This window comes from Mauremys reevesii, linkage group 4, assembly GCF_016161935.1.
Source record: "Mauremys reevesii isolate NIE-2019 linkage group 4, ASM1616193v1, whole genome shotgun sequence".
Lineage (NCBI taxonomy): Eukaryota > Metazoa > Chordata > Testudines > Geoemydidae > Mauremys > Mauremys reevesii.
This window is the reverse complement of record NC_052626.1, coordinates 146,438,027-146,463,542: the sequence shown is the minus strand read 5'-3', so window position 1 is coordinate 146,463,542 and position 25,516 is coordinate 146,438,027. Positions and strand designations below refer to the sequence as shown.

The following is a 25,516-nucleotide window of genomic DNA, read 5'->3' as shown; positions in this document are numbered from 1 at the left end:
TCCAGCAGCCTGAGTCCTTCCCACTTCTCAGGGGGCAACAATCTTTTTGCTTCCCGTGGCACTCAGCACTGAGCTGCAGTTTCCTGACTCTGCTGGCCAGGCTGATCAGAAAGCAGCATGGAGGCCCCTGGGAGAAGGGACCTGCTGAGGAAGCTGAAAGCCCTGGGCCAGGAGGAGTTGGAGGGATTCAAGGATAAGCTGAGTGAAGTCCTGCTGGAGCGGGGAGCTGAGCCCATCCCCAAAACACCAGCAGACCCTGCAGCACTAACTGACCTGCTTCTCAGGCACTGCAGGGGGGACTCGAAAGCGGTTCTGAAAGTCCTGGAAGATGTTGAAGCCAGGCTCCAGAAAGGTAAATCTAGAGCTGACTTGATCGCTCTTCACTTGAGGTACAACACGTCTTGCGGCGCGCATAGACATCTCTTGCAGGGTTTGCTGATAGGCCCCTGCGGGCCCAGGTGCAATGGTCTGTGGGCAAGCGTCCCAGACAGACATGCCAAACCCACACCAAGAAATGCTGAGATTGGGCTTGGTTTTGGCTTCACTGGCTTGTGAGTTCCCTGTTAGCTAGTTTTTAGCTTGTGGCTTCTTCTTTTTGATCGGCTCCTGGCAAGCAGGGGCCGGGGGGGCGGGGGGGAGACTCAGGGGTGCACAGCGGGTCCACCATAGTCCCAGACTGCGCGCTGGGGGATCTAGTCACATAGAGTGTTGGGGTTCTTAGGGACTGGCTTGAAATGGGATTAGCTTGAGTTTTGGCTTCTTGTGAAAGTCGGGGTGCTTATTTACCCTGTGAAAAGTTGGCAACTGTGACCCCAGAGTGCCCTGGGCCTGGCTGACTTTTTCTTTTTGCATGGCCTTATGGGAGAACTTGTCTGGTCAAGGGCAGAGAGTGGGAGAGCTGTGGGTGGAAAGGTCAAATGAGTAAAAGCTCCCATGATCCAGCTGCCTTCTGCCTGTTCCAGAATTCCACGTTCCCATGCTGCTTGTGAGCATGGGTTGCTGACTTGAGAGCAGGGGTGCTGCACAAACCCTGATGGAGATTGGGGGGCCCACTTGTGCCAGGCCCTGGACAGACATGCTGAGAGACAGTCCCTGCCCCCAAGAATTGTTTATCTAAACAGACAGGACAGACAATGGGAGGTTAATAATGGGGCTCAGAGGCCCAGACAGTCAGGGACTTTCCCCAAATGTCACATGGGTCTGTGGCCAAACTGCAAATTGAATCCAGATTTCATGGGCCCTTTGCTAGTTCCAAATCCAGCCCACCCTCCTATCAGGATAGGGGCCCTGCGGTGCTGGGCCCCGCATGCAGGGTGGATTTGATTTTTAAATCACTAGTCAGGAAGACTCGATTTAATCATGGTTTTCTACATAAAAGTGCATTCTTGTTGGTTGTTATAACCTTAATATATATTCTTCACAGAAGATGTAGGTTTCATTTTTAGAAGGTACACACTATACATTTTTAAATGATTTATTTTGAAAACTTTTCAGATTGGTTTTACAGCTATATGAGAAAATGAATGATGGTTTGGTTATTTCATTTAAGGTAATTGAAGCAGATATTTATGAAGTCACTGGGAGGTGAACTATCTCCAATTCAACAGGTTAATCATTAATATTTGGAGGCTTTTTCTGCCATGCTGTATTAGGAGGAGAACATCACCTGACAGACATTTAAATTGTTTTATTTAACTAAAACATCAACGTTAAGTATTTTGGATTTTTTTCTTCAACAGCAAACAATATTTTAACAAAACAAGCATGTCACTCGCTTCTCACATTTATCTCCAGACTTCTTCTCCTTGTCCAGATCTATTCCATCCCCAATAATCTTCTATTCATTGAACTTTTTGAAACTTTGCAGTTTTAGAGGTACGGGATTGACTCTGTGTACACAAATTTGCAGAGGGACAATAGAGTTGAGGTCTGTTATTTCTCACCTCTATATTTATTTATTTAAAACATTTTTGCTGTTAACAAGCATGTTACCTCTGGAGACACAAATCCACAGTTTGAGAACTGCAAAACTAAGCATCTCTGACGGTATCTTCTAGACTTGAGCACTGAGTCCCAGTGGGTAGATAGAAAGATTAAGCTAAATAATCTATACAGAAGCCTGTGGAACTGCAAAAGATTGGGTCCTTAATCCATGAACTGTTGGAACTCATTTACAAAACTTTACATGAATATATTGTCTCGTACTATAGAATTAGAATTTATAATCCCTATTCCATGTTAAGATACATTATAGCTCAAAGATATCTCAGTTAAACTATCTTTAGATAGGTTTTTTTTCCTTCAAAAAACATTTTATCAGAATTTTTTTTTTATTTTTTTTTAAATCAATTATTTTTATCCACCCTGCCTGCATGTATAGGAGTATTTCCTCTTTTGTAGCAAATATTATACAAGGGAGATTTCAGTTCTCAGTGGCTGACACTCTGATTTTGCTCAATCCTTATTCAGGCGAATCACAAGGGAATTTAGTAGAGGGAAGCTACTGGTCTAGTGGATTGTCAGGTATGAGGGTCAATGGAACTTGAGTATAGCCTGCCAAAATTATATGGCCACAAATGTTTTAAAGATTCCTTCCTTTCTCTCATTCCTCCCTATCTTAAGTTTTTGTTTTCCAATGCTCTTAAAGCCTGAAGCTCCCCTGTCTTGCTTTGTAATGTAATTGACACCTCTGCTCAGTTGTCAAAAACTATCTACTGTATCATCAGCAGCAGTGTAAACAGCTATTATCCATGTGAATGGAGAACTGATTTGACAGTGCCAGACAGCAAGGACGTTTCTGTTCTTTCTCCTTGCAGAGCCTGGAAACATAACTGATAAACCAACAACTAGAGGCAGACTTAATCTAGTGTTATCTAGTGAAATCCCTGCAAGTTGCATGGGCCCTTTTTAAAGACACCATAATAGAGGCCCAACTTCAATGTATACCCCAAATTAAGAAAAACAGTAAAAGAACTAAAAAAGAGCCACCGTGGCTTAACCACCATGTAAAAGAAGCAGTGAAAGATAAAAAGACTTCCTTTAAAAAGTGGAAGTCAAATCCTAGTGAGGCAAATAGAAAGGAGCACAAACACTGCCAACTTAAGTGCAAGAGTGTAATAAGAAAAGCCAAAGAGGAGTTTGAAGAACGGCTAGCCAAAAACTCCAAAGGTAATAACAAAATGTTTTTTAAGTACATCAGAAGCAGGAGGCCTGTTAAACAACCAGTGGGGCCCCTTGACGATGCAAATACAAAAGGAGTGCTTAAAGATGATAAAGTCATTGCGGAGAAACTAAATGGATTCTTTGCTTCAGTCTTCACTGCTGAGGATGTTAGGGAGATTCCCAAACCTGAGCTGGCTTTTGTAGGTGACAAATCTGAGGAACTGTCACAGATTGAAGTATCAGTAGAGGAGGTTTTGGAATTAATTGATAAACTCAACATTAACAAGTCACCGGGACCAGATGGCATTCACCCAAGAGTTCTGAAAGAACTCAAATGTGTAGTTGCGGAACTATTAACTAAGGTTTGTAACCTGTCCTTTAAATCGGCTTCGGTACCCAATGACTGGAAGATAGCTAATGTAACGCCAATATTTAAAAAGGGCTCTAGGGGTGATCCCGGCAATTACAGACCGGTAAGTCTAACGTTGGTACCGGGCAAATTAGTTGAAACAATAGTAAAGAATAAAATTGTCAGACACATAGAAAAACATAAACTGTTGAGCAATAGTCAACATGGTTTCTGTAAAGGGAAATCGTGTCTTACTAATCTATTAGAATTCTTTGAAGGGGTCAACAAACATGTGGACAAGGGGATCCGGTGGACATAGTGTACTTAGATTTCCAGAAAGCCTTTGACAAGGTCCCTCACCAAAGGCTTACGTAAATTAAGCTGTCATGGGATAAAAGGAAAGGTCCTTTCATGGATTGAGAACTGGTTAAAGAACAGGGAACAAAGGGTAGGAATTAATGGTAAATTCTCAGAATGGAGAGGGGTAACTAGTGGTGTTCCCCAAGGGTCAGTCCTAGGACCAATCCTATTCAATTTATTCATAAATGATCTGGAGAAAGGGGTAAACAGTGAGGTGGCAAAGTTTGCAGATGATACTAAACTACTCAAGATAGTTAAGACCAAAGCAGATTGTGAAGAACTTCAAAAAGATCTCACAAAACTAAGTGATTGGGCAACAAAATGGCAAATGAAATTTAATGTGGATAAATGTAAAGTAATGCACATTGGAAAAAATAACCCCAACTATACATACAACATGATGGGGGCTAATTTAGCTACAACGAGTCAGGAAAAAGATCTTGGAGTTATCGTGGATAGTTCTCTGAAGATGTCCACGCAGTGTGCAGAGGCGGTCAAAAAAGCAAACAGGATGTTAGGAATCATTAAAAAGGGGATAGAGAATAAGACTGAGAATATATTATTGCCCTTATATAAATCCATGGTACGCCCACATCTTGAATACTGTGTACAGATGTGGTCTCCTCACCTCAAAAAAGATATTCTAGCACTAGAAAAGGTTCAGAAAAGAGCGACTAAAATGATTAGGGGTTTAGAGAAGGTCCCATATGAGGACAGATTAAAGAGGCTAGGACTCTTCAGTTTGGAAAAGAGAAGACTAAGGGGGGACATGATAGAGGTATATAAAATCATGAGTGATGTTGAGAAAGTGGATAAGGAAAAGTTATTTACTTATTCCCATAATACAAGAACTAGGGGTCACCAAATGAAATTAATAGGCAGCAGGTTTAAAACAAATAAAAGGAAGTTCTTCTTCACGCAGCGCACAGTCAACTTGTGGAACTCCTTACCTGAGGAGGTTGTGAAGGCTAGGACTATAACAATGTTTAAAAGGGGACTGGATAAATTCATGGTGGCTAAGTCCATAAATGGCTATTAGCCAGGATGGGTAAGAATGGTGTCCCTAGCCTCTGTTCGTCAGAGGATGGAGATGGATGGCAGGAAAGAGATCACCTGATCATTGCCTGTTAGGTTCACTCCCTCTGGGGCACCTGGCATTGGCCACTGTCGGTAGACAGATACTGGGCTAGATGGACCTTTGGTCTGACCCAGTATGGCCTTTCTTATGTTCTTATGTTATTCCTAAAGATCCCAGGTTATTCTGGTCCTGTGTGGAAAATACATATATATATTTGGGTTTCTGAAAAATTGTGGGGGGGGAATCCTTTTGCATCAAACTGAAAATTATTTTATACATTAATGGCAACCCAAAAAATGTAAAAATGTTCATTTTAGGTTTGTTTTGACAAAATTGAAACTTTTGTTTCACTTTTGGCTGTTTTTAAAGCGTTTTTTGATTGCTTTAAAAAAAAATTAAAGGAAACCTGGAAACAAAAAGTTTTGTTTTGAAGGGAAAAATCAAAATGTTTTCAATATGTCAACGAGAAATATTTCAGATTTTTTTGGAGTTTAGGGTTTTTTTCTCTAAATGAACAAGTCAGCCAAAGTGACACCAATTCAAAGAACATTTTGGTGTGGCTGAAGCTGTTTTTTTTTTTTTTTTTCCGGTCAACAAAAAGTCGTGAAATTTTTTTTGGTCCATCTCTAGTTCTGGCTTGTTTTTACCTTTCAAGTTCACTCTCTCCTAAGTCTCTCCCACAGCTTCGAGCCATCCACAACAAGAGCGGAAGCCGTCCACTTGCACTAAAGCAGGCGATTCAGGTGAGTTGTGCCGAGCACATGAAAATCTGGCCCTGTGGTCTGTTGTATCTGTTTATCCCAAGCTCATGGTGGAAGTACCTGACTATCTTACAGAGCTTTGTGCCTGTCATGTAATGCTAATCTTTCGCTCTCTCCACCTCTGTCCATTTGTCTTGGTGTCAGTGCAGGGCCTAGGAGAGCGTCACTCCAGGGTTAGTGCCTTCTCCTCTGATCTGGGAAGCCAACTATCTAGTATCTCTCCATGGAGAACTCCTCTGCTCTCTCTTATCTTTAGGACCAAAGAGCCACGATGAGATTCCCCCTGGTGAAGGAGGAACGCTTGCATCTGGTGAGTTGAGAATCGCTCAGGGTGATGGCAGGGGCCCTGGGGGAAATTCACTGCTGTGATGGACCGTGACAGCCCCGGGACTGTATGTCAGACCAGAATCATTGCAGGGGTTTGGGCCTGTTTAATTTTTCCCCTCAGGGAGGGGCCACGTGGGGGTTGTTGCCTGTTTTTTAGGAGGTTGTTATTATTAATTTGGATAGTATGGGTTATAGGCTCACCAATCAATCTGATCAGAAGATAATAAAGGTTCTTGTCCCAGAATCTGGCTACACAGAATATGCACAGGACCCTCGGGGGCATGACAGGATGCTCACACTGAGACCAATATAGTCTTAAAGACTTTTATTGGGATAAAAAGGAATTATAATCAAATAATAATCAGAGTTACAAATGCAATACTATTATTTTAAAGATACATATGCTATTATATACTATAATGCTTTTGATTAATATACTCACACCCTTCGGTGATGACCTGGTTATGAGACCAAGGACCAGCCTTGCCTCAGGTGCCTCAGTTCTTTCGTGAGAGGTGCAGAGCTTAGAAGAAGCTGGAGCTAAGAGCTATCAAAGCTGACTTAAAATTTCACTTAACTAATAAACTAAGAAAGACGCCTGAAGCTTAGATTCTTAGACACTTAGATTATATGAAATCAGGGTGTATTGTAGCATGGTGTGTCATCCCTTTTATAGAATCATAGAATCTAAGATCTCAGCTCTGATCCCAGCTGGCAGTTCCTGTGTCCCTACCCGTGAGAAGTGCTGTGGGCCAAAAGGTGCTAGAGAGCTGTGCTAGATATTTATATTGATTTATTCATACTGTAATTTCACACTCCCCAGCAATTGCCTTCATGAAGAGGCATCTTTCCTTCACTGGCTCCAAGGCCGAAGCTACGGGTGAGTGAGACTGAAATTGACCGGGCGAAGTGGGGTAGTTTGAGGGGCCTGAGTGGACAGAATCCAGACGCTGCCTTGGCCTGCTGCTTGGACCATCCACACTACATCCCCCTTCAGCTGCACTGGATTTAATCCGTTGATTGCTGGCACTGTCCTCAGGCTGCTTTTTGACAGTGTTCTTCCCTGCACTGATTGGCTATTGGTTCCGATCTCTCCCTCATGGTCTTTTCCCCTCGACACCTGCTCCTCGCATCCTCCTCCATCACCCTCTCCCCTGTCCTCTTTCCCTTTGTCTCTCTGTTTAGCTAATCTCCACCTACATTTTTTTAAAAAAAAATTTAATATCCTCCAGGCTGCAGAATCTGCCTCTGCTCTGGTCTCATTTGTTTTTCACCAACCCCAAAAACCCAATTGCACTTAAAAATAATCCCCTGGAAAATGTGTTACTTGAAATAATATCTCCCGGTCTGCTGCAGGAAAACAAAGCAGGAAGGAGGATCCCACTGGGGACAACTGGGGAACGGACAAATGCAAACTGTGTCCCAGGGAGGAGGTAAGAGATTAGGTGTATTTTTTTCCCTTGCTCATTGTCAGTCTCTTTACTTATGTATTGTCTCCTTCTCTGTGGTTTCTGGCTGTGATTTCACTCTCTGAGCTGAGCCAGGGGTATTCTAACACCTCCACTGTTTAGATCAGAGAAAATTTGCTTAGGCGGGATTGTGCCTGGTGGGCCAGTCAGGTGATGGCAAGTGGAGGAATCGGAAACTATTTAAGGATATGTCTTCACAGCAAAAAAAAAAAGATGTTCTTAATTATTGTTGTTTAGTTGGTGTATTACAGTAGCCCGTAGGAGCCCCAGTTATGAACCAGTACCCTATTGTGCTGGGCTCTGTATATTATGTATTAGGTGTAATACGGTAGAGCCTGGGAGATCGAGGCGTGGACCACAGAGCAAAGAGTGTTCAATTCTGGTTAAAATAGCAGTGTAGATACAGCAACTCAGCTTTTGATTCAGATCAGCAGCTCACGTTCAACCCTGGCTGCCCTATAGGCTTTAACGCGAGGGACTAACCTGATTTAAAAGCCGAGATACTGTGGTTTTGCTGCTATTTTTACCTGTTGGCTAACCCAAGTTAATAACACACCTTGTATTTGCAAGGAAGATGTGTTCCCTGTGTGCCTTTGTCAGTGTCTGTCTGGGGTACGTCTACACAGCAGCTGGGCGGTGTGATTCTCAGCTCGGGTGGATGGCCGCATACTGGCTCTGCTTCAGCTCACGCCCAAAAATAGTAGTGTGGCCACGGAGCTCGGGCGAGACTGTATTCGGGCGAGCCTGAGCCACCAGCTGTGTTGCCACAGTGTGGGTTTTTAGGGCCCCCACTGCTGTGTAGACTTACCCTGAGTCTGTAATAATTATAGATTCATAGATTTTTAAGGCCAGAGGGAAACATTATGATCATCTAGTTTGACCTCCTGCATAACCCAGGCCAGAGAACCTAACTCAGTAATTCCTGCCTCAAGCCCATAACTTCTATTTGCGCTAGAGTGTAGCTTTTAGAAGACATCCCGTCTTGATGGAAAGATTCCAGCTGATGGAGAATTCACCACATCCCCTAGGTTTGTAGTTATTCCAGTGGCCTTTTGTATAGTCTGAATTTGTCCAGTTCAGGTTCCAGTCACTGGATCTCATTGTGCTAGATGATAAGAACGTAGACTGGGGAGAGTGGGGTTGGAAACCCACTGTCCCCTTCAAGCACTTCTGAAGAGATCGTGTCAGTTGCATTTGTTAAATGCTGGGTTTCAAATCTCTCTTGCAACGCATCATCAGAACGGCCAGTGCACACACCATTTCCCTTCATCTTTTGGTGTCTGTTTGCTATTTGTAACAGAGCCTGTCTATACATCAGGAGTCTGGCCAATCAGTTGTTTACATGCAGCTCTTCTTAGCTTCAGCGGGAGATATTCATGTAACTGCAAGAATAGCTGGGCCCTGGGCTGATTCGATCCAGAGTAGTCCCAGCTCTCCTGGCAGAGGTGTTTAGCGCACCCACCTCAGCGCAGCCGGTAGCTTAGAGAGACGGAATCTCTCCACAGAATCTCTCTTCCTGCAATCCAGAGTGTGATCACACCTGACACCTGAGGATCCCACCTCAGCTACGATGCCTGGTTATCTTTAGCTAGTTGTGACCTGGGGCATCTCGGTCACCTGGGATGCATCCGACCGTGGGGCTGGAATTCAGCTGATCACCGAGTCCTCTCTGCCAGATACACTGCAAGCATCCCAGGCCACAGCGACAGCTGCCAGCTGAATACTAGGCCACAGCAGACAAGATTCCCTCCTCACAAGAGCTCTGCAGTGGGAAATCCACAGTGAAGCTGAATTAATGCCTGTTCCTGTGTTTTAGGATCCTTCAGAAGAAATAAACCCAGAGATTATTCGGGGCCCAGATGAGAACCAGGAGACGTACAGGTGAGGACTGGGGCTGGGAAGTTGAAATCACCCCCTCTGCAGGAGTCTGTGTCTGGGTGCACAGGCCAGCTCCTATCGCACTGAGACCTTCTCCACACTAGAGAATTTCACAATAAAATTCTCACTGGTGCTAACCCCCATTTATTTGCCCCAGGGGGAACGGTGACCTAGACAACGTTCTTCTGGCCTTTGGTGTGTCAATTAAATAAGCAGTGAAATTGTCTAGGGATAAGTGGCAATAACCACCGGAATGGTGACCGTGATTGTGAAATGCTCAGGCAGATTAGAGAGGCTACAAAGGCAGAAAATGCAATTGGGGGATTTCAATTACCCCCTTACTGACTGGGTACGTCACCTCAGGACAGGAGGCTGAGAGAAAATTTCTAGAAGCAGCTAGTCTTGGGCCCGATAAGGGGTGAGGCAATTCTTGATTTAGTCCTAAGTGGCACACAGGATGTGGTCCAAGAGGCTAATATAGCTGAACTGCTCGGTAATAGCAACCATAATATAATTACACCGGACCCTCGCTAGAAAGTGGGGTTTTGGATCCATGCGTGGTCCTGCGTTAACACGGGGACTGCGTTGTAGCAGGGACCGTGTTACCATGGATTCCAATGAAGGTAATTACATTTGGGATCCATGCACAGTCCAGCACTATAAGCGAATTTGTGCTATATAGATGCATGTTCTAGCAAGCGTCCGCTGTATGTAATTTAAATTTAACATCCTTGGGTGGGAGGGGGGGAATGCCAAAGAAACCCACCACAGTAGCATTTAACTTCAAAAAGGGGAACTACACAAAAATGAGGAAGCTCGTTAAATGAAAAGGCACAAGGGTGAAATGTCTACAAGTTGCATGGAGACTAGATTGAGCCTCTATTATGGTGTTTTTAAAATAAATGTATACCCCCAAATAATAATTAAAAAAAAAAACACCCCAAACCGAAAAAAACAAACACAAAAAAACCCAGAGGACCAAAAATGCCACCATTTGTAAACAACAGCATTAAAGTGGTGGATAGAGGCAAAAAGGCATCCTTTAACATCTGCAACTTAAATCCTTCTGAGGAAACTAGAAAGGAGCATAAACTCTGGCAAGTCAAGTGGAAACGTATAATAAGGCAGGCCCAGAAAGTTTTTGTGTCCTTAGCTGGTTGCTCTTCAGATTCTAACAACAAAATAGTTTTTAAGTAGATCAGAAGCAGGAAGCCTGCCAAACCGTCAGTGGGGCCACTGGACAATCAAGGTGCTAAAGCAGCACTCAAGAAAAACAAGGCTGTTGCAGAGAAGCTAAATGAATTCTTTGCAGAGGATGCGGGGGAGGGACTCACCTCATAGCTAGTCTGTTTGGGTGACAGATCTGAAATACTGTCCCATAATGATGAGTCAATAGAGAAGGGTTTAGAACAAACTGAAATCTAAACAGTATTAAGTCACTGGGACCAGGCTGTATTCACGCAAGAGTTCTGAAGGAACTGAAAGCAGCATATATACTAAAATTGAAACTACAGAACTACTGACTGTGATATGTAACCTATCACTGAAATCTGCCTCTACCAGAGGATAGCTTATGTAACACCTACTTTTAAAAAGGCTCCAGAGGTGATCTGGCAATTACAGGCCAGAAAGCCTAACTTCAGTACCAGGCAAATTGATTTAAACTATAGTCAAGAGCAGAATTATCAGAAACATAGATGAATATATGTCATGTCGGGGAAGAGTCAGCATAGGGAAATCATGCCTCACCAATCTGTTAGAATTCTTGGAGGCTGTCAACAAGCATGTGGACGAGGATGATCCAGTCAATATAGTGTTCTTGGACTTTCAGAAAACCTTAGACAAGGTCTCTCACCAAAAGCTCTTGAGCAAATTAAGAAGTCATGGGATAACAGGGAAAGAGCTCTCATGGATCAGTAACTGGTTAAAGACAGGAAACAAAGCGTAGGAATAAATGATCAGTTTTCACAGTGGAGAGATGAAGAGTGGGTTCCCACAAGGATCTGCACGGTACTGTTCAGTATATTCATAAATGATCTGGAAAGGGGGGTAAATAGTGAGGTGGCAAAATTTGCAGATGATACAAAATTCCTTAAAATAAATCCAAAGATGACTGCGAAGTTACAAAGGGATCTCACTTGACTGGGTGACTCCTGTTCTTTTTTTGTTCTTGTAGTGCAGGGGTAGGCAACCTATGGCACGCGTGCCGAAGGCGGCACACAAGCTGATCTTCAGGGGCACTCACACTGCCCGGGTCCTGGCCACCGGTCCTTGGGTTTTGCATTTTAATTTAATTTTAAATGAAGCTTCATAAACATTTTAAAAACCTTATTTACTTTACATACAACAATAGTTTAGTTCTATATTATAGACATAGAAAGAGACCTTCTAAAAACATTAAAATCTATTACTGGCACGTGAAACCTTAAATAAGAGTGATAAATGAAGACTCGGCGCAGCACTGCTGAAAGGTTGCCAACCCCTGTTGTAGTGTTTCCTCCCTGTCAACCTTGGAGGGAGGCCACTCAGCCTTGCTACGCCACCTAGCGGCCGATAGCCAATTGACAAGGGATTAGTGTAGTGAGGGTCAGAAAAGACTCTAGGGCCCTGGCCCCTTTGGCAGGGCAGCACAGCTGGCAGTCTTTTAGCCCAGGTCCCTGGCTGGGGCAGACAGCAAACAGTCAGGCTCAAGCCCTGTGGGTGGAGCAGAGCAGTAGCAATCTATAGTAAACACAGAGGAGCCATCCGGCCTAAATTGGGTAAACTGCCATCCAGAGGTGGGGTTGGCAGTAGGGGGACTCGGGCCCACTCTACTCCACCAGGTGCCAGTCCAGCACCATACCAGTGGTGACTGGTCCCGCCATGGGTCAGCGGGGGTCCTACTGAAACATGCTGACTGTGGTTTCAGCAACACAACCGGACTAATGTCTGGTTTCCCTGGGCTACTTCCTACCCCTACCTGTTCGTAGAGCTCCATTGCTTGCAGGCCTTCAGTCTCCTTGGGGTACTCTGCAGCCGGCGGCTCATGGGGGTTTTCCTCTAGTGGCAGTCCTGGCGGCTCCTCAGGGTATTCAGCCAATGGCAGCCTCCACAGTTTCCCTCCCTTGGGGTCCTGCTCCAAGGGCAGGGGTTGGTCCAGGGCCCAGCAGCAAGTTCGACTCCTTCCCTGGCTCCGGCCAACTGAGCTGGAGGCCCCGCTTCTTATGCTTCCTGTTCTGCTCGTCTGCTTCTGGCACGAGGGACTGGCCCGGCCTGGCTCTGCCCACCAGAGGGTGGGAAGTGGTTCCTCCCTGCAGGCCTGGGAGGGAGGCCACTCTGCCTCCCTAAGGTTCTTATGACAGCAACTCAGTTAGTCCAGGAAATGGGGGATGGTTCCATCTAGTGCTGTTTAGCCCTGTTCTGTTGTTTTTTTCCCTCCCCGCACTGTGCAGGGTTCACCTCCCCGGGGCAGGCTCCTTCCGTTGCTCTGAAACCGAACTGGGGCTTGAGGTGAGGGCAGCAGTGACTGTCCAGTACCGATATGGCTTCTGGGATCAGCATCTGAGTGTATGGAGCACTCCTAAATGGATGATCGCTGGCCCTTTGTTCAGCATCCAGGCAGAACCGGTCGGGGCCCTGGCAGCCATTCACCTCCCGCACTTCCTGTGTCTCAGAGGTACGGTAGCCAAGGGCAATAACTGGGCTTGACACCTTGACTGAGAACTGGGAGGTACAGCCCAAACCATGTGCCCCAGATAGAACTGTTCACCCCCCTCTCTTCATGTGTAATAATTGTAATCCCAATCATACCTATCACAAAGTCATGAATGCTGTGGTGAAAGTGTTATTTATCCCTTGACATAACGCAAGAACCAAGCGTCACTCAGTGAAAGTGATAGGCAAGATTCTGTGCATTAACTTTTTTGGATTTGGCAACACCAAAAAGATTCACTAATCTTTGTCGTCCCTTCCTCCCCACCCCCATCCGAATTATTCCAGGGCGGGGGGAAGCCTAAAACAAGAAATTATGAAAAAAATTGAAATGTTTTATTTTAACATTTTTTAAAATAATTTTTTTTGTTCGGGGGGTTTGTTTCCAAATTTCCTTTCATTTTATTTTTAGAAGTTCAAAATCATTTAAAAATGGTTGAAACTGAAACAAAATGTTTCATTCCATCCAAAACAATTGTTTTTTTTACTTTCAAAATTCCAACAAACTGAAAAATGGTTTTCACAATGCATAATCGCTGTCATGTAACCCGAATATCAGAAATATTACTGCAATCCCAATGGCTATGTTAATCATATTTACAACCATAGTTGCAGTCATGATCAATCACAATTATAATCAAATAATAATTGTTACTGGAATTTTAATCACACCCATAATTAGAATCTTAACTGAAACAGCTGTAATCAGAATTTTAGTAACTACCACAATCTTAACTGAAATGGCAGCTATAATTACAATTTTGTCATTGCCACAAACGTAATTGAAATTTCAGCCCTGATCACAGTTATAGTCACTACCACAATTGCTGTCGGAATCAGGATTGTATTGATTGTTACACATTTTAATTTTTACTGTAATCTGTTTACACTGAGGGTTACAAATTTGAGTATCATAGTTGTGATCACGATCATTAATATAGTACTGAGCACTATTAATATAGGGCTTTTCATCCATAGATCTTCAAGCCATTGACCAAGGCTGACTGAAGTAGAAATGACTGGACTGTGAGCTTTGATTTAGCCCTGGGAGTGTAGATTCTACAGGGCTCTGCTTCCATTTCCAGGAGTCTGTACATACAGACCAGGCTACACTGGACAGCAGCTGCTTGGCTGTCCAGGAGTAAATACAAACCCAGGCTAGCAGTAACTAAGGGAGTGGGCTGGGAGCTCCCAGGGAGTGGGGTCAGACCAAGCATGGGGAAGGAGGGACATTTGGTGCCAGCACCAGAATCCAAGCGGCTCCCAGAGCTGTTTCCGTAATGGGGGCAGGCACAGGTGTTTGCAGAACTCAGGTGGATATGTGGCCTCTCTGACAGCAAGAAATCACGACAAACTAATGGAGCATCATTTGCTTTGTGTCCTACTGATAGGGGCTGACACCTCCCGGATACAAATCGCCCATTTCATCGAGGAGGGGATGACCCTGGAGAAGCCAAAGCAAGTGAGGCCATTCCACGCTGTGCTGGAGAACCCCAGCTTCTCTCTGTATGGAGTGGTCTGGGGGAATCGCTCCAAACCACCAATTCTGATCCACTCCATTGTGCTGCTCTACTGGGCACTCAAGATGGCAAAGACGACTCTTCATCTCTACATCATCCCTAATGACCACTCCCGGTTCAAGGTAACTGAGAATCAGCTACAATCTGCAATCGGTGTGAGCCACCCTATAGCAGAGAGCATGGAATAATTCACAAGGCATGCAGCTGGTGTGGTAACTGTGCACTGAAACGTATTTCTGCAGACCAATTTCTGCCACTGTGCATTTCACTCCAACAATTCCCTGCTCTGACACTAGTGGGCTGGCTGACCTCGGGTAAGTCAGTTCCCTGCTCTATGCCTCAATTTCTCCGTCTTTAAAATGGGGATCATGATGCAGACTTCCATGTGTAATGCACTTTGAGATCTACTGATGAAAACCATTATATAAGAGTAAGGTATTATTATTAATTATTATTAATATTTTATGTCACCCAGAATATGACCTAATAGATTCAGTGAAAAATATGTTACTTATGCACCTTCTGCTTTGGTCCCAGATTTATTGTGTTCAGATAACCTTAAACTAGACACTTCAAATTTGGCTTCTTCTGTAGATCTCACTGAGACTGAAGCATCAAGCCAATTGTGAAATAAATCAGTTCAGGAGCTTTAAAAATGATAACCGTCTAATGGCAAATGATGAAAAATTAATAAATCATGGACTTCTGGGTTGGTGTTCTTGTTTCAGCAGCTTGGGTTATCCAGAAGTTCTTGCTGATCCTTTGCAGTATAATCTTATAGGTTCAGAAATGGAGTCCCAAGCATGGTGGAATTTCTGCATGGACTGTGAGGCTGCTGCTATCCTCATGGAGAATCTGGAGCTGTATGTTGGCTATGTCCACCTTTCCATGTCCTACTACTTTGACAGTCATGACGTGGCCTTGAGGCCCACAGCCCAGTTCTCGAAGAAAGTCCCATGAACAGGGGGAGCATACAGAAAAGTTCCTGAAATACCAGAACAAGCAATTGTGCTGCAAGCCATCAAGAAGCCAGAGCAGGGTTAGTGCGGGGGAAGAGAGTGGAGGCCCTTCACGGTTCACTGTAGCTGGAGAAGACTGGGAACAGGCCCTGCTACCGGACCTCCTCAGTGTCTGACTATGTGGATGAGCAAGTGAAGGTTATCAGGCGTCTGGGAGACAGTCTCATCAACCTGTTGTCAGGCTTCTTGGGAGTTCCCTGGTTTGTGAGGCACCTCAGTACAATGTGCCCTTAGCATGAGGAAGTCTTGTCTGTGCCTGCCCGGGTCAGCTCCCCAACTCCACAGGCAACACAAGCACTGCCTTCCAGGCCTACACAGGCCACACGCTCTCCCTGCAGGTTAGCTATAGGCACACTCCACCCTTCGAGCCGTCCAAGCATTCTCCTGGAACGTCCAGCTCCTGTTCCATTGAACCCTTGCGGTATTCAGATTCGCTGCTCCCAAAGAAGCAGTACGCACCAGCTTACCAGTTCCATCTCAGATCACCGCTCCACTTAACACACAGCGCTGAGATATGATCATAGTGAAAAAGAATAAAAGCTTATTTAGCAAAGTAGAGAGATGTGAGAAGTATCAAGTAAACATATTGGAAACAAATGGTTACATGTGAAGCAAAATCATCACTGGCGTTTTAGAGCTGAGACTTAATTCACAAGAGACAATTGCTCTCTGTTGAAGTTTAGCTCACCCAAAGTCTTTGCGGCATTCTCCTGCCAGGTTGGCTGTGACCCTGCGTTTATATGGCAGAACACGCTGACCGTTCCTCTCCTCGGTGCAGGATCCATGCTGTACCTCCGTACCCCTAGTTATACCCTCCAGATCTGTTTTTACTCGTAAACAGTCTCCCCCATCTGGGTTTTGTTTGTTCCCCACAGCTTTCCTCTTTTGCTGCATTTGCAATTTCTGATTAGCATCAGGTTCAGTAATGCAAATAGGCCTCCATCGTGCAGCAGACTAGCGAGAGAGAGAAACCTGACATGAGTGTGTTTATCACCTTCTGGTGACCTGCCTTAACTCACATGCCTTAAGAAGAGAACTTTCAGTACAGATCCTTAATTCCTGAAGCATTGTCCAGGCATACATTGCCTGATGATTATGATGACCAATCATAGAGTATCAGGGTTGGAAGGGACCTCAGGAGGTCATCTAGTCCAACCCCCTGCTCAAAGCAGGATCAACACCAACTAAATCATCCCAGCCAGGGCTTTGTCAAGCCTGACCTTAAAAACCTCTAAGGAAGGAGATTCCACTACCTCCCTAGGGAACCCATTCCGGCGCTTCACCACTCTGAGTGAAAAAGTTTTTCCTAATATCCAACCAATGAGCTTCTGACTCTTGGAGACTTCACATGCCACGCTTTGGTAAACTGAATAGACATACATCTGACCCAGGGGATTCCTGGAAAACTCTGTGCACCTTCGGTGTCTTCTGCCAGTTGGCACCAAGAGGTTCTCAAATCCCCCCTGGGAGTGCTCCAGAATGGCATGGGAGAGCACCTGTTTGGCAAGCACACACTGGAGGAGAGCAGCTGCTCTCTCCACTAGGAGGTTTTCTGCTAAAGACCCGTGTCCGTTGCAGAGACTGTGACACAGCCGTAAGCTCTCGTTCCTCTGCATATGATTTGCTGGGAAAATGATGCTCTGCAATGGGCAATTTCTGATCAGGAAAAGAGGTGTGCCCTGGGGTGGCTGGCCCTTTATGAGGAGATGAGTCTCAGCCTCTCCCCAAATGGGGAAAATGAAGATACTCGTGTGATGTGGGTCATGTGACCCAATTAGGTCTCTGGTGTAGGTAAGATGGTGGCCTGGGAGTGAACCAGAGGTTTGTCTGCTGGTGTCTCCAAGCCACAGAGCAGAAAGCCCAGGATGCGTTTTGGATCTTTTCCTGGGGGGAGTAAAGACTCCAGATAAAAAGGGGCTGGAAGTGTCTGCACCATGAAGAGCAGAGTTGGGACTGTACTGTGGAAATGTTTAACTATGAGGGTATCTAACCACTGGGACAAGTTACCAAGGGCTGGAGTGGAGTCTCTTTCACTGGGTGGAGAGGGTGATGTTTATCTAAAAGATCTGCTCTAGGTCAAGCAGTGGTGGTGTATCCTGGGACCGACATGGCTACTGGAGAGACCAGGAATGATTTTAGGGCAATTCTGTATATCGCAGGCCACAGGAGGTCAGACTAGATGATCAGAGTGGTCCCTTCTGGCCTTGGAAGCTATGAATCTGCGTAATAAGCCAGCCCCAAGCAGGGGTGTTAGTGGCCATGAGAAAGCAGCAGTCGGGTTCTTGAAGAGAGGGAATTGAAGATGGGGTGCCTACAGGGCCACCCCGTGCATGAAGGCATGTTCCAGGGGTGGTGTCCCTGTTACAAGGGGAAATGAGCTCCTTGGGACAGGGATTGTCTTTTTGCTCTGTCTTTGAATAGCACCTGGTACAATGGGGTCCTGTCCTATGATTGGGGTTCCTGGGTGCTACAATAATATAAATAATCATAATAAATTAATGGATGCACATTATTCGCCCAGTTCGTTATAAAACTAGCCTTTAGCCGGGAGGAGTCTGCCCTCTTAATGCAAGATACAGCTTTTCTCGGTCTTAGTAACAAAGACCCTTCTTTCGGAGGGTGGTTGTGTGGGAGGGAAAGGGGACCTTGGCAGCCACTGTTGTGTTTTCTCTGTGTAGCTCCACTAAAGGATGGTGCTTGTATGTTACAGGCCGTTGATGACTATGAAAAGCAGTGCCCATCAAGGCTGGTGTCGACATCTCTTCAGACCCATAAGCCCCTGACCTTTGATTCTCGTTACATTGTGTCCAGTCAAGCAAACATAGAGGTGACACCCAAGGTAAGTGAGATGATCCTCTTTTCTTCTATAGAGGCCGGAAAAACATCCTGGTTCTCTGTCCTGATGGGGAGTGGTTAGAGTGGAGGACTGCAAGTTAAAACTCTTGGATTTTGTTCCCGCCCCTAGTAGTGAGTCAGAACAGGGGGCGCTGTGAGTCAGGGCTCCCTTCTAGTCCCAGCTGTTGATAATTTGTCTGGTCAATTGCTTGACCAAGCTTGGTTGATTATTTCTTTATGAAATATACTCAAGGGACCAAATAAACAATGTCAATCAGGCTTATTAGCATGGTACAGGAAAAAGGTTCCGTAGGATACCAGTCTTCAAGGAGCCGGTCTGCACAGTGATGTTACATTCACCTTACACAGACGATGTGCTCTCCAAAGTTACACATTTCAGCTGGTATTGTTTATATGATCTTACAGGCTACACATCTCTTTACACGTCACTAAAATCTAACCCATCAGTTTGTTCCAGTTCCCTGACTACTTTTTGTTCCTTCCTTATCTTGGTTTTGGATACTAGCTTTCCAGGTACTGGTCCGTAGCTTCCCTAGCTTGTATTAAGACATAGAACAAGTGTATCTTGATCCTGACAAGTTTCCTATCTGTTTACGCCAAATGCTTACTGCAGCTACTGCAAGATGTTATGGGATACTTAGCATAAGTGAACACGATTATGGTATAGACTAGTTTAGACTACATCACTGTTGCAATATTTGTACTTAATGTTGTTGGTGCGTAATGCATACTAATAAATATGGTATGGATAATACATAGTATTATGATTTTTGTATGCTAGCCAGCATATATTAGTCGACACTGCTCTGGAAGGGGAGTGAGGCCTTCTCTCTAGAGCAGAGGAGCCTGGGAGTCAGAACTCCTGGCTTCTTCCCCCAGCTTAGGGGGGAGTAGGGTCTCTGGGGTTACAGCAGGGGCCCTGGGAGCCCACACTTGTGGATTCTATTGCCAGCTGTGGAAGAGGAGTGGGGTCTAGTGGGTTAGAGAAGGAGATTTGAACTCAGGACCTCGGATTCTATTCCCACCTCTGCCATTGTTTGCTGTGTGGACTTTGTGCCTCCTTTTCCCCAAACACAGGACTGGCCAGAGAATGTTTTTGCAATTCAAAAATTTTCTTTGGCTTGCTCTAACTAACATACCATATCCCCTTTCCGAGCCTTGCTGGCTCGAGAGGGGGTCACCCTGAATGCAGTTCTGTTTTCAATCAGGAGCTGGAGTTTTGTAACATCCAAGCAGAGTGTCTGCAGTCGTATATGGAAATCTACACCAAGGACATTCAGGGAGGGCTGGAGTTCAGCTTGGTAGAGAAAATCAACAAGGAGCCCATCTGGGAGGCACATGTGAGACCAGGTAGGCTCAGCTCAGGAGGAGATCACGGCAGGGGGAGAGGTTTGTGCCTGAAGCCCCAATCTGCTTCTGCTGATGGCTAGTTCAAAACCTAGGAATAGGATCTTAGTCTTTGAATCCATCTCCTGTCTGACTTCCCATTTCTCTCTCTCTCCCAGAGGATGCGACGCTTTCTGTTTCATCTGCCCAAACTCAAACAGGTCAGTAGAAATGTACTCAGGGTCCAGTACCTAAGGCCATTTCTTCTCTCAGAGAGAGCCCTCCAGTGAGAAGCCCAGAAAACAGTGTTAAACCTCACCTAGTCCATATGTTGTGTGGTGTAAATGTGCAGCTGCACAACAGCTCTCAAGATCCACAACAGAGGTGGCTACCCTTCAGCGCTGGAAGAGGTATCTCTGCCCAGCACTGCTATGTGGCTACCACCCTAGAGATGGCTGCATGTTGGCGCTGGGTGAGAGGTCCCTTTGCATCTAGCTGCAAGGCTAAATAAGGTGACGTTCATTTGGGAAATGTAAGATTATCAAATGACAGGATGATAAACCTCTGTTCATTCTCTCTCCCCTTCCTCATCCTCACCTAGATGAGCATTTTGTCAACCAGCACCAAGAACAGCTGATCCGGCGGGTGATAGCAGTGGATGGCATCCTGGATTCATTGTGTGGCCCCGTTCTGGACCTGGAGCAAATCCAGAGCATCAGAGCAGAGAGATCCAGCGTGGACAAGATGAGGAAGCTGTACGAGCTGGTGCCTCAATGGGACAATGACTGCAAGGACCGGCTCTACCAGGCACTGAGGGAGAAGCACAGACCTCTAGTGGAAGAGCTTGAGGGGATATAGATTGTCCCTTAGGGACAGCAACATTCTAATGGGGGGACAGGATGTGCTTCAAGATCTCCTCCCAATTCCAAACGACCAGCCCACCAGCCGGAGTCCATAACCCATAACAGTGTCAGTCAGGTGATGGTCTTTTGCTTCTTAACACTCCCAGCTTATAGTGCTAAGGTGAATATTTGTCTCGTGATGAGAACAGCTGGGGTGTGGGAGTGAGGATTCCTAGCTCTGGAAGGGGACTGGGGTTTAATGTTTGGTGAGGGGGCAGGGCTGGGAGTCAGGTTGCCTGGGTTCTGTTTCCTGAGCCGAACTCGGGGGGGCGGGGAATGAACTCCAAAGTTGAGGTTCCCTCAAGGAAAATGCTCTGCTGGCTACTCACTTATTTAGGCTCCACTTCTTCTTGTCTGGTCTGCTATGCTTGGAGTCGCCTTTGAGACTTCCATCGGGGGCTGCGTTGGCAAAAGTATCGACTCGAACGGATCCAACTACCAAAGAGCTCAAGTGCCTTCACCGACCGCACGGGAATGTACAGAAATGATATTAAATCTCTCCTGTGGGGTGGGTGTGCTGGGAATCAGACCCCCAGTTTGGGGAGATTAAAGTCATCTAAGGTCCCCAGTTATTTCCAGTGGTCTGTAGCTAAGGAAATTGTCAAAGGTGAGTGAGCCATTTCTGATGCCACCTTTGCTGCTGTCAGCTAGAATATCAGTACTTTGCATGGACCGAGTACCTGGAATCCAAAGGACTCCCTGTGCTTTTTGCAGTGTTGCATCCAGAGAGTGGAAAACCTGATCTGTGTAGGCTCCAAGGGGGTCTGAACTTCATGAAACAAATTTTCCAGACAACAAGCCTGCCTCTCTCTCTCAGGTGTCACATTAGCACTGGGGGTCTGGAGGCCTCATGGCACTGCAAATAGAGTAGAGTGAATCTTGGATTTTCTGGCTTGGGGGCTGAACCAGAAAATACAAACAAAAAAACCTGTTCGATTTGAACTGAAAATAGGCTGAAACATTCTGAGTCAACTCAAAACCATTTTTTTTTAGTTGATTTGGCTATTTCAGGTGTTTTTCCACATGGTTTTTTGGTTTGTTTTGAATTGGCCAAATTTGAAATCAGAACACCTGTTTTGGATTCAAAAAGTCAAATCAATTTTTTTTCCAACTGAAACTATTCATCGAATTTGACAGGGATATAGGGCTTTTCTTCACATGGCCAATAATCGTTCTCACCTGAGCAATCATACTGACATCAACTGCTCATTTTTTTCCCATCTTCCACATTCTTGGAAGGCAAAAGTTGGGCACCTTGGGTGCCCACAATCTCAACATCATCCTTAGCAATATGTATTTGTCTGGTGAAATTGGTGCCTGGGCTGGATGGCATATAGTAAATGAGGTGGGAATTTCATGCATCATCAGTATTAAGGCCAGGAGAGACCATTGTGATCATGTATTCTGACTTCTTCTATAACAAGCCAGAGAACCTCCCTGAATGAACTGGACACTCCAATGTAGATCCTTCTTAGTTATTGTCCGTATATATATTCTCTTGTTTGGTGCATGAGCACCCAGGGCACTCAAGCAGGACACTTTTGATCAGCAGCACCTGCTGGGGCAGTGCATTCACCCTGAGCGCACTCATGACTGCAACCAAAGACATGTAGGGCAGGGCTATCCCATATGCCCCTCAACTCCCTCTCAGCTCTGAGTTGGTGTTTTCACACACAGCCTCTTCAAGTACTGTGTGGCCTTCTTTTATCTTGTCAATACATTGTAATCAGACAGTAGTTAAGATAAAGTTTTGGCGTTAAGTATTTTTGGCTGGAATTTGTCGTTCGGAAACTTTCTTTTTCCGTTCCTGAGAGGTACTTGGTGCTAGAGCTGGGTGAAAATTTTCAGACGAAGCCTTTTTTTGTTTTTGTTTTTTTTCCCTCTGAAAAATGCATATTCAGGTTGACCAAAACATTTTGGAGTTCAATTCACCAAATTGTTTCAGCCCTCCCCCGCACCCCAAAAAAATCCTAAAAAGATTAAATGTTTTGTTTCAGCTTTTTTTTTCTAAATGAAACTTTTTGACTTGAAATGACTTTTCATTTTGAATTTTACTTCCTTTTTTATTAAAAAAAGTAAAGACCAAAGCATTTATTTTTGGGTTGAACAAAATATTTTGTTCATCCTGAAACTAATTACTTCAAGTTTTTTGCATTTTTCTGAAAAATTTTCATTTTGGGTTGACGCCAAACCATTCATTTTTTCCCCATTTTTTCAGTTCAGCAAACTGAACCAAACCATCAGGTATTCCCACAGCTCGGTTTGGTACTGCTACAGGTGTCCTGACTGAGCACGACTTCCTCGCATGTAACAACTCCCCATCTCGTGAAGCAGTGATGCTGTTAAAAGACAGCCACATACAATGCCTACCCTCCCTGGGGGAAGGGCATGTTGCTGACAGATGTGCCATTGGTAAATTATTTTCAAAGAGGATGCAGCCAGCAAGGGAATATCCCCTCAAGATGTTTCTCCTTGAGAAATCCGAGTCCAGTTTCTGACCCTGGCTTACCTGACGATGAGACCATTCAGATGTTTCAGCAAGAAGTGAGGCTGTTGAGTTTGCAGGCTGGTTGTTTGACTCTGGTGGCAGATGTAGGAAGAAGTGTAAGGTCCATTGTTTTCAATGACTGGCTTATGTATGATTGGGTTCTACTCTGCTGTAAAAAGCTACTGCAGCTCCTCCAGGAATTAAAAACTGGCTGGTGCTTAAAGCCAACCACCCAGGTTGTAACCCCGCCCACAAGGTTCTCCCTCCCAGGGGCTGCTCACAAGTACTGATTCAGATAGATTCTCCAGAGACCAGCAGACAAAGAAAGGGCTTTTGGATAAACAGCCCGAGTTTAAACAGACTCAGGGCCTTCTTCCTGATCCAGCAAACAGACAGGACCTTCTGTCCTTGCAGAAGGGTTGGAAGGGCTTGACCTGCTAGGGCCCATAAGACCGATGGGTGACCTCCGCTAAGCTTTTAGCGTGCGTGTAGGTTCTCGTATTGTTTTGATATTTTCTCTGTAATGCTTTCACCTTAAGAATAAATGTGCTCACTCAGAGTGGTGTGGTAACATAACTGCGGGCAATGCAAGGGCATAGCCTCTGGAGAGAGAGCAAAGCATGGACACTGGCCTTTTAAGCAGTCTGCTTGCTGGGAATAGCCTGAACACCCTGATCGGAGTGTGAGGGGGGAGACATGGGTCTCTGCCCAAAACAAATGATGGTGAGGGAGCCAGGAGCCTAGAGTGGATGCCTTTGCTGGACCATGAGGGGGTAGCAGAGGTGCAGGAGCCCTGAACTGTAGCAGAGGGGATTTAGGATTATCTCAGGTATCACCTGGTACCAGTTCTGTGATTCTGGCTTCCACGGTACTGATGGCACTGGTGCAGATCACCATGGTACCCGCGATCTTGGTACCACCCACCAACAGAGCCAATCTTGTTAATGCAGAGGGCTCCAGGAGAGGACCTTGCCACCTGGGATCTCTCTCTTCAGGACTGGAGGCCCCTCTATTTGCTTCTACTAAAGTGCTCCCATCAGTACTGACCCGAATACCTTCTCTGCCAGCGTCGCAAAGAGCTCACTCTATTCAGGCTCCACATTCCCCTACAGGGACAGCTCCACCGTTCCATGAGGAATATTCCTCTCCCTTCATGGTGTCTCCCATGCCGCCCCTTGTCCTTGGGAGGAGCTCCCCATAGATACTCGCAAACCTGCCTCATTATTCTCCTCCAAAACCCTCCTTAAAATTCTCCTTTGCCATGATGTTTACAAAAAACTTTACAACGGCTAGGCTGCTGCTGCTGCTGTGCTGAAGCCGCGCCCCATAATTCAGTCCAGTATTTCTCCAGTATTGTTTCCTTGTACTTCCCCATCTGTCTGTCGGTATCCACCTGTTGTCTCTTGTCTTGTACTTTAGATTACAAGCTCTTTGTGGGCAGGGACTGTCTTTTTGTTCTGTTTGTGCAGCAATGGGCCATGACTGGGGCTATCAGACAGTATGGTAATACAATGATGATCAGAATGTCCACGCTCTGTCTCTCAGTCTGGCTGCTCAGGCATGTTCCAGAGTGCTGACTCCCTCTCTAGTCCCCCTCTTCTTGGGATGGTGGACCCAGATACTCTAGGCCCCCAGACCAGTGCTGACGCCCAAGTCTCCCCAGTAGCTTCAGCTAGGTCAGAAGAGACCATGGGATCATATAGTCAGATTTTTTAGAAAAAGCATCCAATCTTGTTTTAAGAGTGGAGCATCCACCATGCTAGTTGGGAAATTGTTCCCGTGGCTAATTACTCTCAATGTTAAAAATGTACAACTTATTTCCGTCTGAATTTGAGTAGCTTCAGCTTCCAGCCATTGGATCATGTTAGACTTTTCTCTGCTAGATTGAAGAGCTCATTATTAAATATTTGTTCCCCATGTAGGGGTGACGGATTCGGTCACAGACACCCCCTTGAGATTGTCACTTGATGTGCTGAAACTACCCCTGAGCCCGTTTTCCCTGTCAGCTTGGGACTCCAGAACCCTGTCTTGTTGAGCCAGACACACTAGCTTGCTGCAACACAGACCCAGGGTCTGAACTACATCCCCAAAACTGCAGCCTTTAACTGAAAACCAGTCAGCAGGTGCTCCTATCTGCAGCACCCAGATACTCAGTTCTCAATGGGATCCAAACTCCAAATAAATCCATTTTACTCTGTATAAAGCATATACAGGGTAAACTCATAGGTTATCTGTCCTCTATTACACTGATAGAGAGATATGCACAGCTGTTTGCTCCCCCAGGTATTAATCATTAACTAATCCAGAGTAAGTAAACAAAAGTGATTTTAT

The 25,516-nt window shown here is 45.3% G+C and overlaps 1 protein-coding gene across 4 annotated transcripts; it reads left to right on the top strand.

Annotated features, from left to right (window-relative positions):
- On the top strand, positions 1–22,462 carry LOC120403161 (NACHT, LRR and PYD domains-containing protein 1b allele 2-like). 4 transcript variants are annotated; one of them, XM_039533973.1, is made up of 13 exons: positions 1–352; positions 5,621–5,692; positions 5,860–5,883; positions 5,967–6,020; positions 6,861–6,917; positions 7,394–7,470; positions 9,323–9,387; positions 12,816–13,039; positions 14,466–14,716; positions 18,324–18,452; positions 19,678–19,819; positions 19,975–20,016; positions 20,397–22,462. In XM_039533973.1, exons 1-13 carry the CDS (start codon positions 118–120, stop codon positions 20,651–20,653), a joined length of 1,629 nt encoding a protein of 542 aa, XP_039389907.1. In that variant the 5' UTR covers positions 1–117; the 3' UTR covers positions 20,654–22,462. The 4 variants fall into 4 exon arrangements, with proteins under 4 accessions (XP_039389907.1, XP_039389908.1, XP_039389910.1 ...); XM_039533974.1 differs by having other exon boundaries at positions 2–352; positions 5,633–5,692; XM_039533976.1 differs by lacking the exon at positions 5,860–5,883 and having other exon boundaries at positions 3–352; positions 5,633–5,692; positions 20,397–22,461.
- The last annotated feature ends 3,054 nt before the right edge of the window (positions 22,463–25,516 follow it).